Source organism: Oryza glaberrima, chromosome 11 (genome assembly GCF_000147395.1).
Source record: "Oryza glaberrima chromosome 11, OglaRS2, whole genome shotgun sequence".
Lineage (NCBI taxonomy): Eukaryota > Viridiplantae > Streptophyta > Magnoliopsida > Poales > Poaceae > Oryza > Oryza glaberrima.
The window spans coordinates 8,173,643-8,191,062 of record NC_068336.1 but is presented as its reverse complement, the minus strand read 5'-3'; the positions used below and the strand labels follow the sequence as shown (position 1 = coordinate 8,191,062).

Genomic DNA, 17,420 nt, shown 5'->3' with positions numbered 1-17,420 from the left:
TATCAAATGTTCTTTAAGCACGACATAAATATTTTCATATTTGCACAAAAATTTTAAATAAAACGAATGGTCAAACGTTGGTTGAAAAGTCAATGGCGTCATATATTAAAATACGGAGGGAGTATTATTTATGATTGAAGGGAGGAAACCTAAGAGATCTCATCATTTCCGTGCTATATATAATTATTTGACAAGGCGCTAATTTGACTTTAGCAAACAAAATTAGGGTGCATGACAGTCTCAATAGTACAGCTAGCTATTGATTCTCTGTTTGTTCATCAGGTATCAGATCCGAATCACGCCAACACACGCCATCTGGAAGGTTTTTCGACTGCATTGACAGAGGGCTTGGCCGCTGATCGCGCATGACGATTCACCTGGGAAGGAGCTATGATATTTGCTCTACTTTATCACGGAAATGAGTGTAATAAAGTAGGATACGGACATACGGTCGATTAATATTATTTAGCTAGGAGTATATATAATCACATAATCCTCGTTAGACCGGGTATTTTTTTTAAGATAATAGAAGTTTTTATTGAACTCAGTCAATTACATCAAGGTGATCTAATTATCCTGAGAACCTACTAAGATTCACACAATCGAACATACAAAACCACACTCAAAAGGAAAAAAAGAATGATATGGAGTATTGAGGACCATCAATCCAAAGATTAAATCATCACACATAAACAACTTATTGAGGACCATCAATCCAAAGATTAAATCATCACACATAAACAACTCTTTGGCCATCTCCTCCAAAATCACGATTAAGAGCCACCAATTTTAAAACTAGATCACCACCTATATATATATCCTTGGCTTCTTGATCACCTTTTTTAAAAGTAGATATGTTGTAACTACCATATCCGGCGAACCATGCTTCTGTAGGATAGTCCATATATATATGAAGCCAATGGATAAGAGAATATATAACCTGCAAAGGTCAAGATATGACTTTTTTTTATCAAAAACCACATTATCCTTGCATAGTCAAAACGACCAACAAGTAGCAGACACTTCTAACATGACATGTGCTTTTATATTAGGGTAATTTGGAACCATACCATTATAATTTTGTAAAGATTGAGATATGCCATTGGTATCTCAATGACATGTAGGACCCACATGAGTCAATGACATGTGGATCAGGATGGCATATCTCAAATTTTACAAAATTATAATGGCATGGTTCCAATTTTCCCTTTATATTATTATAAATTCTAGCAAGCCAGCTTCCAAACATTTGCGCTACACAATGCGGTGAAGGAAGTCCATATGCTACTTGGATGATGGACCAAACAGAAAGGTAAACGACATTCGAAGAAAAGATGTCTAATTGTCTCGTCATTGCATCAAAGACAACGGTTCTTATTGCCTTGTCATTTTTTTTTTGTTAAATTATCCTTTGTTAATACCATTCCACGACGCAAGTACCAAAGAAAAATCTTAACTTTTAGGGGTATCCTTAATTTCCAAATATGCTTATTAATGTTGGAAATATTGTTGTGAATTAGAGTTAGATAATGAGACTTCACTGAGAACTCTCCGTTTGAGGTTAAGTTCTAATGAAACTCGTCTTGCTTCTGAGTTAATTGAAAACCAGTCATACATGGTAGTTAATTATTCCACACCTCTAGTTTTGATCCCATAAGGTCACTTCTGCCGAACCATGTATCACTTATGCCGTATCACATTCATTTATCTTGTCGGATCGGATCCAGAAATGGATATATATTTGATCAGAATTGTTAGATTCCAGTCACCTAAAATCTGTAAAATATTCAGTCAATTTTTGTAGCCGTGCATTGTGAACTCGTGGGCCAGATTTGTGCATGACTATTCATGTCTGTTTCTGTTGTTAGACCCGGAACACGCTTCGGACATGGTACAGGAATCCCCCTGCTTCATTTTTTCCTTTCATCGATCCCCCCTCTCACTTTTCCAAGAGAGGTTAAGAGTTTGAGAAAAGGAGGTGCCATTGTTCTGCGTGGAGTGAAGCTGATCTGCCCCCTGGCTTTTGTTAACGTCAAAATTTGGTAAGATTCTCTAATGGATTTGGTTAGGGAAAGAAGTCGATCAGCCGATGGAAATCCTATCCAGAAGTGACCGAGTTCAAGAAGAAATCACGAACATTATGTTATGACAATTTAATTCTACCTGTTAATTAGATAGGATTTAGTAATTTTTCTTTATCTTTAGTAAGTTTTGTCTAGTGTCTGATCAAGTGTTGTGTTTTTCCTTTAATCTTTAGGAAACCTGTATCGTGTCCTATATGGACTAATATCCACCCATGGATATAAATATCTACACTCAGGGTCTTTGTACGATATCTCTCGATCAATACAACTACTCTCGGCGTATCGTCACTCTCTTTTTCGATTTTTTATTACTATGGTGGCACCTGACGAGGGGCTGCGTCAATTTCGATCTCCGATGAAGGGGTAAGTCCTAAGTTCCGCCGGTCCTAGCAATTGTATCGGTTATATTGATGTTTCTCAAGGCTACATTGCTTCGATCTACTAGATTGCCATGGTTCGGTTGGTATATTTTGCCTACCTAGTATTTCAACTCTATCTTTAATTACATTGTGTTTAGGGATGCATCGGTTTAGTTGGGACTGTCTCGGTTAGGTATGATCTTCTGTATTAGTTGATATATCTCTACAATTGTCAGGGTTACGGGTAAGGTATACCCTCTACCTTTCGATATACGTCACATATCGATATGGTATACTTGCGCGTATACGGACGTTTTCGGCATACGTTAAGGAAATTCATCATGGAGTTCACAGATGAAAGGAGTTCTACTCGGACAGAACTGGGTCGTCATTGTATCATGCCAGGTCCGATGTCTCCAAGTCCTACTTGGATACCAGTTGACCAGCGGTATAAAAGGGATCCCCGGGAGGATCTAAGGCATCCACCACAGCCTACTGAGTTGAAGCCCACAGGAGCCAAGTCGCGGGAGACCTAATCGAACCTGTTCGATTACAACCTCGTCCGTATCATCGAGTTCCGCTTTTCCCTTTGAAATCTATGGTTTCCATCATATAATCCCATATCAACTGGATTAGGGCTATTACCTATCAAAGGGCCTGAACCAGTATAATCTTTGTTTTTTGCCTACTTGATGTCGTATTACGTAAATACCCTCTATATCCGGTCTACGGGTATCCCCCGTCTACAGTGGCGCACCAGGTAGGGGATCTTGGTGCTCAAGGTTCTACTACTATGTCATCCAGCTTCGTCGACAACAGCATCAACACCAACCTCAACCAAGGAGTTCCTGCTTCAACAATGCTGGTGTGGACTCAAGTCGGCGAAATCATCTTCCCGGTTTACACCACGGTGTCGATCTCGGCTGGTCCATCAATGACTGGAAGCGAGAACGCAGTGGCTACAACCCAGGACGACTCCATATCGAAGGATCCTCCCGCCGAAGCGGAGAACGGAACGTCGACGACATCCGAGCCCGAGAAGGATCCTAGTGCGGCCAAACCTTGTCTTTCCGACAAGAATCACGAGCCGACGAGGATGACTTCTGAGGTGACAAGGTCCTAGTGTCCTATCCACAAAACTAGAAAACACACCTTGCAAGCCTGTTGGGTTTTCTAAACGTCCATGCTGAAATTCGTGCCTGCAAAGAGCGTGGAATTCAGCGTACTTCTCCAACTTGTGATGTCTATTGTCCTATTCATAAGACAAAGAATCACGACCTCTCAAGTTGCAAGGTCTTTCTCAGCGCCATGAAGATGTCACCTCCTAAGGCCCAGCAGTCACATATCCCCCTTAGGGATAAGGACAAGGAACAAGGAGCGACGCTGACCCCAGATCGATTCGTTGGGGTAATCGACATCGATCCCCACGAACCGTCAGTCCTGTACCTGCTCGAAGACTATGGCTCATCGTCGACAAGTACGCCACGCGAGGTATTGGCTATCGACGGGACCGGCACGTCAGCACGCGCTAATGCGGAAGCCGAAAATCAAGTGACTACACTAGCCCAACACATCAGGGCCGTCAACGCAATACTGAGGGAAACACCCTACGATCCCGTTCTAAACGACGATCTCGCACGGTGGACAGAACGGCTATGGGAATCAGTGACCAACATCAGCAACGCATTCGAAGAGGCCACTGCCGCAGCGCACCCGGAACAGCCACCAACTGGCGATGCTAATGGCGAAAACCCTGAACAGCAGGAACCGCCTCATTGAGCCACCCCTCCACCTCGCGGCACCAGCAATCTCCGCGATCACCTGAATGGCCGCCGAGAGGCGTGACGCGCACGAGACAACGAGAATCGTTCCCAACATTGCGTCTCTTCACGACGTCACGATAACGAAGAACGAGGAGGCCGTTCGAGCGAAGACCGAGACCGTGATAATCGCCACAACCGCCACGATCACGACGATCGCGAACGGCGTGTGCTGGGCGATACTGGTCGAGGACGCCGCCATAATGACGACGACGATGGAGATCGGCGCCGGGACAACAACGGGAGATGACGACAGGATTCTCGAGAACCCGGCTGACGCCCTCGTAATCGTACACCGGAACTAATTGACCCATTGTCATCGTCGTCATCTTCCTCATCCTCATCATCAGATAGACATCCACGAAGGACGTACGATCGCCGACAACCCACCGCCCCCAGCGCTGGGTGTAGAGCTTTCAGTCGTTCACTGCGTGATGTCCGATGGCCTGAGAGATTCCGACCAGGAGAAATAGAGAAGTATGAAGGGAGTACTGACCCAGAAGAATTCCTTCAAGTTTACTCCACGGTACTCTACGCCGCCGGAGCGGACAACAACGCGTTGGCGAATTATTTGCCAACTGCATTGAAAGGCTCTGCACGTTCATGGCTGATGCATCTCCTGCCCTACTTGATTTCTTCGTGGGCAGACCTATGGTAGCAGTTCGTTGCCAACTTCCAAGGAACTTACAAGTGCCACGCGATCGAAGACGACCTACATGCGTTGACACAGAACCCGGGTGAATCCTTGAGGGATTATGTTCGGCGCTTTAATGAGTGCAGAAATACAATCCCCGAAATCACCGATGCTTCTGTAATCCACGCCTTCAAGTCCGGTGTCAGAGATCGCTATACTACCCAGGAGTTGGCAACGAGATGCGTCACGACTACTCGGAGATTATTCGAAATTGTCGATCGATGCGCTCACGCGGACAATGCACTGAGACACAAGAGTGGAAAAGAAAAGCTTAAGCGGAAATTCTCACAGCAGAATACGCGGACCCTCCCAAGCGCTCAGACCCACAAGGCAGCGACACGAACAAAACATGGTGCCCTATACACAAGTCGGACAGACACTCTCTAGAAGATTGCCTTGTCTTTAAAAAGTCGCTCGCAAAACACATGGCATTGGAAAAAGGCAAGCGAGTACGTGTGGTCGAGAAGGACGCTGAGGCGGCTACTCAGGAATCGGACTCAGCATACCCAGACTCCGATCTCCATGTCTCGCACATCTTCGGAGGTTCCACGGCATACTCCTCAAAGCGAGAATACAAGAAAGTGGAATATGAAGTCTGTTCGACGTGGTAGGGAGCTGCGCCCAAGATGGGCGATATCTGATTGTGGTCGAACCCACTATTCGGAATATCAAGGTCGCGCGAGTTTTGATCGATGGTGGCAGCTCAATTAACCTACTCTTCGCCAGCACCTTGGACGTGATGGGGATCCCACGAAGCGAGTTGACACCCACCGATCAACCCTTCCATGGAATCACTCCTCAGTCATCGTCCAAACCATTGGGCAAAATTACGTTGCCTGTGACTTTCGGCCAAGCAAATAACTTCCGAACGGAGCAGATCACCTTTGATGTTGCTGAATTCGATACAGCATACAATGTCATCATTGGGAGAACTGCACTCGCGAAGTTCATGGCCGCATCTCACTACGCGTATCAAGTGCTCAAAATGTCGGGACCGAAGGGAACAATCACTATCCAAGGGAATGCTAAGCTGGCAGTGCAATGCGACAAGCGGAGCCTCGACATGGTCGAGCACACGCCCAGCCCACCTGCCACAGCTGAGCCACCCAAGAAAGTGAGCAAGACAAACAAGACGGCACAATCAAGATCGTTACACTCTCTAGTGCCAACCCCGACAAGACCGTCAAGATCGAGGCATCACTAGGTGAGAAATAGGAACTCGCGCTCATCACCTTCCTCCGCGACAATGCTGACGTGTTCGCTTGGCAGCCGTCCGACATCCCGGGGGTACCCAGGGAGGTGATTGAGCACAAACTCATGGTGCGACCCGACGCTAACCCAGTCTGACTCGGATTCAGCAGATCTTGGATGTAGCCGATTTGGTCTCCAGCCGACTCTTACTCTGTTTCCAAAACGATCTTCATCTTTGATTCCACTCTGATTTAATCTTCATCTTCGATACTGATATTACCAAATTTGGTCGTTAACAGTGTCCAGAATGTGCAAGCGGTCGTGGTCCCAATCTTCTTCCGGAAGAGCCGACTCAACAGTGGCGATGCAAAAGTGAGGCTGTTGGGGCCGTTGGGGCACAGTGAGATCAACTCTAGGGACACGGAGATTACCTCCCAGGTTGACCATGTGACCTTCACGAAGAAACCTATGAGGGTTAGGGTTAAGACTCGCCATTGGCAGGGAACTCTGTGTCATGAGAGGTTTCTCAATTACTACCAAATTTTGAACTCTCCAAACACGATTTCCATTACTCCGAGAAGCTAGGTTGGCAACAACCATCAAACCTTGAGGAGGAAAACCAGACTTAGAAGGGCAGTCGCGAGCCGAATGGCCAGATTGCATATAAACACGACACTAGAAAGGTCTAGTACATTTGGACATAGGATGACCCTTATCCAAACAATGCCTAAAAAACAAGTCGACATTTAAACCATGCATAGTTTGAGGATCCCGATTACCTCGCTTGTTTTGAATTTCAGATGAAACCACCGTCTTACTAGCTGGAGCATCACCGGCGTCCACCGTGCCATGAAGAGACTTCTTAAGATTTTGAAAATCCTTAGAAATGGGAATCATCCGACTCTGAACAGCTTGCGCATAAGAACAATCTATACGATGAGCAGAAGACTGAAAGGAAGGCCATTTAGAGGACACAAAAAATCCACTCCTCTTGCTTATGGCACCAAGAATCATACTCCTACTGCCAATTGGGTCCACCATTCCTCCAAAGGAAGAATCTCAAAGCAAAATCATCACAAGTGTAAGATTTCAACCGATAAATCCATAGACCAACTTGGTTTGAGTAGACCAAAAAACAAAAACATCAATCCTTTAGCAACTTAACATTAAGATCAACAGGAGAAACCACCAATAGAAGCTCTGAGAGCCAAGGCCACTGAAGAAGGGGTGAGACGGAAATTGGAACGTGGAAGATCCACCACTAATCGGAATAGAGAAGAGTTGAATATTGCAGAAAAATGATCTAGAAAATGGAACCGATGCCAGGCTTCATCACGAATGGCATCGCTGGGGGAAAAATTCCATCCCCCCGGCAGTGCAGGCGTCAACATCGTTGGTCACCAAAGATCGCCCATGTGTACGCCTCCTCCAAGAGAAATCACCTCTATGTGGGTAGATTATATTGTGCTAGTGATGTGTGCTAGTGATGTGTACTACCCCGTTGACGAAAAATCCGCGCTCGACCGATGGTGCTAGATCCGTGTTGGCGTGAACTAAGTCGACGAACACAATGGCCTAGATGATTTGCTTAACTCCAGTGCAGGTTCAAATATTGATGAGATGCGGGAGTGATAGTCAGTTTGATCCCGCAACTGATGAGATAGATAAATATTTTGATCAACAAAGAGCCGGTCGGCTAATGAGCTGATAGAGCGATACCGTCGATGTCGATGCCAACCGATGTCGAGAGGGTTTTGAACAATCAACTATATATCCAATGTCTATTTTGACACTTGAATAAATAATAATATAAAAATAGTCAGCTGATGATAATGTAATAAGACAACAATGTAAACCAATAGAAACTAATCGGCTAATAATAATTTGATGGAATAAGCACTGATCCAAAAGTTGAAACATACATTGGCTGGAGGAATGATGTCATTAAATCCAAACGTTTAGATAATCAATGAAACCTTTGTTATCATTTGCTAAATCCAACTTGTATATAATACTTGTGAGCCGATGCAACGTCTAGATAACTCATAGGCTGAAACCCTGATGAAACCCTTATTGGCAATAAAAAGCAGGCTAGAGACTATGGTTCTAAGCACGACTTAGTAGGTCAAACCCAATTGATACAATACTAAGTATCAAAAGAAACATAATGTCTAGACAGTCAAAGCTATGATTTTTCAGGATGGTAGATACCTTAGCTAATGAAGATTGATGAAACTATATATTTAACTAATACCAACAAAACCCTAAAAAAGATTTGGCCGATAGAAGTAAATTGAGCAATCGACTTGGATTAAGTAAGATATATAATAAAAATGTAGACAAATATATCAACCAAACCGTAGCGATCCAAGAGGTCGGAGTGATGCAGACTTGAACAACACCAACGTAGCCAATACGATTGGCAGGCCCGGCGGAAGTTACCCCCTTCACTGGAGATTGAAGTCGATGCAGCACTGCGTCAAGAGCCAAGTTCCACCTGTGATAAGTAAAAAATCTCAGAAAAAGGGTGGTGATGCCCTGAGAGCAGTTCTATTGATTAAGAGATGAATTGTAGGGACCCCCGGTGTATATATTTATACCCATAGATAGATACTAGTCCATATTGAACACGACACATATTTCCTGGAGATAAAAGGAAAGATACAAGTCCTGAGTGGACACCAAATAAACACTTCACAAAGATGAAAGGAAATTACTAAATCCTACCTAATTAATGGATAGCCGCCATGTCATAGTCTGAAAGATATTCTTGATGAAAGTAAAGTAATATCTTGAATACTGTATCTAATGAAAAAAAATACTTATATTTTGAACCGGAGAAATTACTAAAATAGTGAGACACGCCAATAGGACGCGTATGTCTGATAACATCATATTGCTCTATCCTCCATAAAATCGCGTCCGTAAAGTTCTCTTCTTTTTTTTTTTCCCTCGATTTTCCGCTCTGCTGGGGTGGGCTTATTCTCGGGCCCTTCTCACTGCGGCAAGGCCCAGCCCAGCAAGAACGAAGGTACGACCCTCTTCAGGCCGCAGCACCCCCCTCGCCGACGCACAGCCACATATCATGATTTGGCAGCCGGCTAGCCGCCGGTGGAGCGGGCCGCGGCGGCATGGAGCAGCTGGCCGAGGAAGACATGCGGCGTGCCCTGCTTGCCCGCATCCGCACTGGACCAGGCCATCCGCCGCCGCCGCCGCTGGCGGCCGCTCTGGTAATGCGTATGACGTCGGAGGGTAAGGGGAGCTAGCTGTTGTGTGCTGTACATCCTTAAATCCTTGTGATCTATCTGCTTTTTTGTTATGTGCGCTGATCGTTGTATGCATTCGTAGCAACATTTATTCTGGGAAAAATTGTAGATCTTATTACGGTTACTGGAAAGAGAACGAATGAATTTCATTAGGCGAAGAAAGGGGAAATTTTGGATCAAGAAATTTCCATCTTGATGCTGAGCATGCGAAAATGTCTCGTGTTTGTCGACGGTGTAATGAGGTAGGAATTACAAGTGGCCTATTATTGTTTATATGATATAATTTTGTCATCTTGCCTCCGTCACTTGCATTATTGCAACCATTGGCAACTTGACATGGACATCAACCAACGAAGACTTTGTCTATTTATATTTGCTCCTACCATCATGTCCTAATGGCCAATCGGATTAGCTTTACTCGGCCCACCGAACAAAGTCATCTCTGAAATCAATCTTATATTGGTGCCGGCATCCCTTTCTATCAGTCCAACTAATATGTGCTATTTCTACGAAGCTTCGGTAGGAGGCATATATGATTAACATGTTGTATCATATCCCTTTCCCTTATGATCAGTGAGCTTCAGATTTGACGCAACATTTCTCTCCGAGTCTGGAACTGCAGCGTGACTTCATCCTCTGCAGCAGACCAGAGGACATATTAGCTGTTTTTGTGTAAGTACAATTATTGTTTGTCCTCTTGTACTCCCTGGCAACCAATTTGCTCTATATTTACTAAATATTGAATAAAATCTTATTTGCTTCAAGGCTGCTCTGAGGCTGATAGGGTACAAGGTGCGCGCAAATCCGCCAAAAGATGGAGGTTGCCATTGACGCAGCACGCTGGGTGGTTGACAAAGCACTAAGCCCATTATCAGGGGGCTTGTTAGAGACATGGGCAGCAAGTTCTGAGCTCGGCGTGAACATTGATGCCATCAAGATGGAGCTGCTGTATGCCAAGGGGATGCTTGAGAATGCACAAGGCAGGGAGATCCGCAGCCAGGCGCTAAAGGAGTTGCTGCAGAAGCTACAACAGCTAGCGTTTGATGCCGATGATGTTCTGGATGAACTGGACTACTTCCGCATCCATGATGAGCTCAAAGGCACCTATGAGGCAGCTGATGTGGATGATGCAAGTTGCTTCCGTGGAATCCTTGTCAATTCTTGCCACACTGCTAAAGCTGTGGGTAAATCGCTCTCGTGCTTTCATACTGATGCTTACCATGGTGACCCAGATAACCCAAGAACTGAGGCAAGGCAGCGTGTCCACATGCTTAGTAAGTGCCTTCCATGCTACTCTTGTCCACTTATCCATGAAAACAATGCTGACGATGCAGTAAAATTACGAAAATGGTGGCAGAAGCACTGCTGTGTGTGTTCTTGCAGTCCAAACCCAGGGCCAGATCGTGCAAATCAAGTGCCAATGCTTAAGTTTGACAGGGTGGGAATATCAACAAGGATGAAGCATATTGTGGAACAACTACAACCGATATGTGCAAAGGTCTCCGTCATTCTTAACATGGAGATGCTGGGTTCCAATAACAGTAATACTCAGGACAGTACTACAAGCCAGCGAATAACCATCTCAGAAAGTGTTGAGCCTAAGTTATATGGACGGAACAAGATGAAGGATAAAATTATACGTGATATAACAAACGGTATATACTCTGAACAGGACCTCTCTGTCTTGTCACTATTTGGTCCAGGTGGCATTGGGAAAACAACACTCGTGCAATACATATACAACAACCAAGAAGTGCATAGCCATTTCCAAGCAACGATTTGGGTATGTGTGTCCTTCAATTTCAATGTTTCAATGCTGATACAACAAATTAAGGATCAAATCCCTGAAGTTGATGGTGAAAATGGAACTGCTGAAGACCGTATTGAACAAAGATTGAAATCTAAAAGATTTTTGCTGATCCTGGATGACATGTGGAAATGTGATGGTGAGGATATGTGGAAAAGGCTGTTAGTTCCTTTTAGAAAAAGCCAAGCTAAAGGTAATGTGGTTATAGTTACGACTCGATTTCCTGCTTTAGCTGAAATGGTTAATACAATGGACCACCCAATAGAGTTGGAACGTTTAGAACAAGAGGAGTTTATGCAATTGTTTGAAGCATGTGTTTTTGGTGAGGCAAAAGCACCCTGGCAAGATCATAGTGAACTACTTGACATTGGGAAAACAATAATTGGCAAACTGAAGGGTTTCCCACTTGCAGCAAAAACTGTTGGAAGGTTACTAAGAAATAACCTTACTTTAGATCATTGGAGAAGAGTTCTAGCAAGTAAAGAATGGGAATTACAAACAGGTCATAACGATATTATGCCTGCACTGAAACTGAGCTATGTTTATCTTCCTTTTCATCTGCAGAAATGTTTTTCCTATTGTGGCTTATTTCCTCATGATTACGAGTTCGATAGTGGAGAGCTGATTCACCTGTGGATGGGATTAAACATTTTATGCTGTAATGGACAGAAAACATTTGAAGAAATAGGATTAAGCTATCTTGATGACTTGGTTGATCATGGGTTTATGAAGAAAAATGAAAAGGACGGACACCCTATCTATGTGATGCATGACCTACTACAAGACTTAGCACGAATGGTGTCATCGCATGAATGTTATACAATAGATTGCTCTCATGAAAGATTCAGAGAAATCCCTCCTGATGTCCGTCACTTGTCTATCGTTATGGGTGGTGCAGAGGAAGATGCGTCAATAAATGAAACTTTTCATGGAAATGTGATTCTTATAATGAAGAGATTTAAAGTTGAAAATCTACACACTTTGATGATATTTGGATGTTATTACCGAAGCATGGCGAATACCTTTGGAGATGTGTTCAGAAAAGCAAAGGCTCTCCGTGTTCTTCGTTTGTCTACTATGTACTATCCTGTCGATCATATACTGCATAACTTTTCCGCGCTTATGCATCTCCGCTACCTAAAGCTTGGGTCAGAGTATGATAAGATATCCCCACCGAGATGTATATCTAGATTCTATAAGTTGATTGTCCTTGATCTGAAAGATTGGAAAGGAAGTATCAATTTGCCTGTAGATATGAGCAACCTTGCAAGATTGCGGCATTTTATTGTCTCACACGATGAAACTCACTCAAAGATTTGTGAGGTAGGAAAGCTGCAAACACTCCAAGAGTTAAGAAGATTTGAAGTCAACAGAGAGAAAAGTGGTTTTGAAATAAAACAGCTGGGACATTTGATACAGCTCAGTGGATCACTTAGTATCTGTAATCTGGAGAAAATGCAAGCGAAAGAAGCAGATGAAGTGAATCTGTTGTCAAAAAATAGCTTAAAGAAGCTAACATTAGAGTGGGATGTTCAGCGATCCCAGAAGGAACCTGACAAAGAACAACATATTCTTAACGTTCTTCGACCTCATGACAATCTCCAAGAGCTATGCATCAGAGGACATGGAGGCCATAGTTGCCCACCATGGCTTGGTAGCAAACTTTCAGTAAAAAACCTACAATCCCTTCATCTTGACACCGTCAACTGGACTGTCTTCCCACCACTCGGGGAATTTTGGCTCCCTAAAGAACCTGGTCAGGAATATCTTCGTTCTGTCCAAGGAAAAAGCTTTCAAAACTTGAAAACTCTAGAACTTGTTGGACTCACAAGATTGGAAAAATGGGTTCACAATGAAAAATTTCTCCTGTTCTCCCTTTTAGAAACTTTCATAATTAGAGATTGCCCAGAACTGGTAGAGTTACCAGTTTCTCAATATGCTAGTCAGAAATTTAAGCAAGATGTGATGATTGATCTGTTTCCTAAGATGCAAGAGGTCAGAATTGCTGACTGCCCAAAATTGGAATCCCTACCACTTATTCCATGGACTGATACTTTGCTCACTGTTGACATGAAGAATGTGGGTTCAAGTTTGGAAAAGTTAGTTTACTCCACTAAAAGTTCATCATCCAAACTATTGTTGGAAATCAAAGAAGATCATCATCTGGAATGCCTTGATGAGATGGTTGCCTTTCACAATTTAAGTAAAATACATGAGTTGGAGGTCTCAAAAAGCCCACCTTTGATGAATAAACACCTTCACTGGTTAACGTCACTGAAAACACTCAAGATAAGTGATTCAAGTATTACATTGCCGCTACTGGGAGGGCCAGATGATGAGAAAGACACACTTGCTTTGGAACGCCTTGAGATTAAGAACTGTAGTGCCAATGGGAAGGAATTGACCCAATTTCTATTGCAACTGCCTAAGCTCTCCTTCTTCAGGATGTCTTCTTGTCAGAACGTAACTAGCATGGGTGTAATGGCGCTGCTGGCCACAGCTGAACCAACATCAATGCCATCGTCTTCGACTTCAAGTAATGAAACAGGATCACAACTACAAATAGAAGAAGTGGGTGATGAAGTAGGGCTGCTGTTATTCCCAAAACATCTCACCGTTTCCCTGCGTGAATTACAGATTACCATGAACCCAGGATTGAGCCTGTTGGCTTCCCTTCCTCCTGAAAATAACTCCAGGCCAGGAGGTCTTCACAATCTGCACTCCCTGCAAACACTTTTCATAAGAGGGTGCCCCAAACTTCTCTCAGCCTACTCCTCATCCTCCTCTTATTGTTTTCCGTTTCCATCTACTCTGGACAGCCTCAGAATTGAGGATGTTGAGGATATGCATACGTTCGCGCCCCTCTCAAACCTGACTAGTCTCACCTATTTATTCATAGAGAATTGTGGGAAGGATTTAAGAGGAGAAGGTTTATGGACTTTCTTCACTCAAGGCTGCCTCACCCGTCTGTGCGTTTATCGCAGTCCAAATTTCTTCGACAATTTGGTGCCTCATCAACAAGAAGAGCTTCCTGCATACTGCAAAATTGAAATGCTCCGGACAGATGATATTGCAGGGGTCCTTGTGACACCTATCTGCAGACTCTTTTCTTCTTCGCTTAATGTTTTAGGCCTATGTTCAAACAAAGAGATTGTGAGCTTCACAAAAGAGCAAGAGAAAGCACTTGAACTCATCACCTCCCTCCAGGACCTCTGCTTTTTTCACAATGAGAAGCTGCAGTCTCTCCCTGCAGACCTTCGTGGACTGAACAATCTAAGGATATTGGAAATTCTGAGGTGCTCAGCCATCAGGTCTCTGCCCAAGAATGCCTTTCCAAATTCTCTGCAGAAAATAAATGTTGATCGTCGCTGCAGTGAGGAGCTACAACATCACTGCATTATGTTGGAAGGGGTCACAGTAAATATAGACCGACCAGTTAACACAAATTTATAATGCAGAGTTCTTCTCGGGAATTTTATATTTTAGTCTTGTAGACTTTCCATAACTTGCGCATCCATCTACAGATTGTATCTACTCTTAGAATATAAGACATGTATTTGTATACTATATAAGTTTTTCTTTACTCTGAATGACAGAAAGAACATTTCAATGCTTCTCAAACATGGACAATTCTGCAATTATCATTTAGGATTATAATTTGTTTGACCCCTCTGGAGTCTGGACCATGCTAATAGATATGTGCGGTGCTGTGCTCAAATCATGCTATATTTACACTTCTGCATATCTTGTGTATTTTTATTTGGATCCTGGTACCATTCATGCATCATATGCTTTAATTCACATGGTAATATATTTTCCTTGCGTTGGCTCTGTCCCCTAATGTGCCATACAAATGTAAAGATTGTACTGCTAGTGAGCGTAGATTGTACAAAGATTGGGGGTTACTTCCATTATCTTTTTTTTCTTTTAAAAGGAATTTCATTTGCTGCTAGTCCGGTGTTTTCATATTTATAGTTCCTCTGTTCTTCAAAAGAACACATTTGTTTTCATCTCATTTCATCAGTTCCACCATCTCCACCAGGCAGGGAATTTATATTCTTCAACCTTTCACCTTATTCTCTTAATAGGAGTAAACTATGCCAACACCTTCGCATCATTAATACATTATAAATGGCTTGTCCATAAACTTGATATCCTCTTAAGCTTCGGCCTAATGTGCTATATTTTCTATACTGCTGGCTTCACATAGATGCAGGTTCAATCAGACATATTCAAAATTTACTGATTTTTTTTTTATCTTCTGAATCATTTTCAACAAAAATCCAGTTCTGGATACATTCTAACTTTTGGGTTGGTGGTCCAAACAATGTTGTGTGGTGTACTAGTAATGGGACGAGTCATGATCATTTTACCTCCCTCAACTATTGCCTGAGTGAAAAAAAATGAACTCTCCACCATAAAACAAGAGATTTTATAGTTCTCGACTTACAACCGTTCGTAATGGTGTTTTCAATTATTTTGACATCTCCATGGAGCTAACTAGGAGCCATGCTAGTAAAATGCCCATGATATTGATGTAAAAAATAAAATTAGATTGCCCTTAAGAGGCATTTTAACCAGTTTTGATAGTTCATAGGAGTTCTCAAAAAATGAAAAGTTCAAAGGTATGTCCATTTTCATAGTTTGAGAGTTGATTTGCAGGCTCGGGTAGTAGTTGATGGTGTTAGTTGGACCTTACACTGTTTTTTTTTCAATTTTATATTGTGAAACATATTTTTTTTTCAAGAAGAACAGTAAAGTGTTTGCCTTCTACAATTTTGTTGGTCATTTGTCTTGATGAAATGGTACAGCGTGCTGTAGCAAGTAGCAACTATGGGAATGTACCCTATTACCCAATCTCCACCCATGCAAGGTTACTTTGAACAACTTCGTAACAACCTTATGGAATCTTCTGCATATAGCCATTTGGTAGGGACCAACCAATTTTCAATATGCACATCACTCTCGATCGATCGATCGACGTGATGTGTGATACATATATATCGATCCACCCGATAGCTAGGGTTTCCATAGGAGAGGCGACGAGGGAGTCACCCGCGGCGCTCCGACGATCACCGGCGGTGATTCGCGGCGGAGGGGATGGCCTTCGGGAGTTGGGAGAGTGCTCCTCAGTGCGCGAAAGAGTTTTTGATCAGGGGAGGGAGGAAGCCCATGGTTTTCAGCCCGATCCAATAGTGGGGGAGAGAGAGGTGGAAGGGCAACACGTGTCGAGATCCAACAATGGCGATTTTGGAGATCAGTCGAACACCTTTGAGTCGACTCTCCTGACTCCGTTTCTACACCACCTGTGGGGAGCTAGTCTCGAGGAGCTAGGGTTCCAAGGCGGGTGGAGGAGATTGGAGACGGGGGAGATGCAAGGGGAGGTGAGAGAAGTGGAGGAGTGGCCAAGGGTAGGCGTTGGTGGACGGCGGCAAGAGTGGACGGCGAGCGTTCGAGGGGATGGCCGGAGTTTCGCGAAGGTGGTATTGATTGATCAAAGCATGTTGCACGGCGTAGTCAATCCGATCTTGGAAATTATTAAACTGTAATTGTGATGTATTACCATCTGGACCAAGATCCTCACCTTGCACCCCCTGGGAACCATCACCTTTATCTCCTGAGCCCTCTGCAGCACCTTTACCACCTGATTCGGTTGTACCAGCTGGAACTTGTTGTACTTCTCCATCCTTGGAGGAACCTGTTCCAGGAACATCAGCAACTAATTTTACCTTATATTTTTGAACAACTGTTCCCTTGCGGGTCTCCATGAATGAGTTCAAGAACTAGTGTTGTGTTTGCTGCATCATCAGATCAAGCTCCTTCTTTTGCTCAGGTGTTAGCTTGTCTACGGTGATGGGAACAATGTTTCCCTCATTAACTTCAAACCCACCAAGCTTTAGATTATTAGTCTTGGGAGGGACCTCTTTGCCAACCGAAGACGGTGATGGTGGCAGTTTCTCAGCCATGAGATAATGTATTGTGATTCTGACTTCTAATCGGTCCCACCGAGCGTACCTGTAACATCCTGAAAATTCCTGATAATAAAAATACTAAAATTTCAAACTTTTTAAAACTTTTGCATCATGCTGGATATTATGATTGCTATTGCTTGCTAAACCGTGAATCGTCACAATGGAGAATTAAATTAAATATGTACAATTTACAAGAATACATTATCCATATCATTCCCATAAATATT

General features: G+C 43.3%; 1 protein-coding gene across 1 annotated transcript; it reads left to right on the top strand.

Annotated features, from left to right (window-relative positions):
* The first annotated feature begins 9,173 nt into the window (after window positions 1–9,173).
* On the top strand, window positions 9,174–14,862 carry LOC127754798 (putative disease resistance protein RGA4). The gene is made up of 3 exons (XM_052280385.1): window positions 9,174–9,656; window positions 9,989–10,086; window positions 10,180–14,862. Exon 3 carries the CDS (start codon window positions 10,229–10,231, stop codon window positions 14,672–14,674), a length of 4,446 nt encoding a protein of 1,481 aa, XP_052136345.1. The 5' UTR covers window positions 9,174–9,656; window positions 9,989–10,086; window positions 10,180–10,228; the 3' UTR covers window positions 14,675–14,862.
* Window positions 14,863–17,420: the final 2,558 nt, after the last annotated feature.

Excerpts from the sequence above, each read along its gene's own strand:
- LOC127754798 (XM_052280385.1), top strand. The coding sequence starts at position 10,229 with ATGGAGGTTGCCATTGACGCAGCACGCTGGGTGGTTGACAAAGCACTA.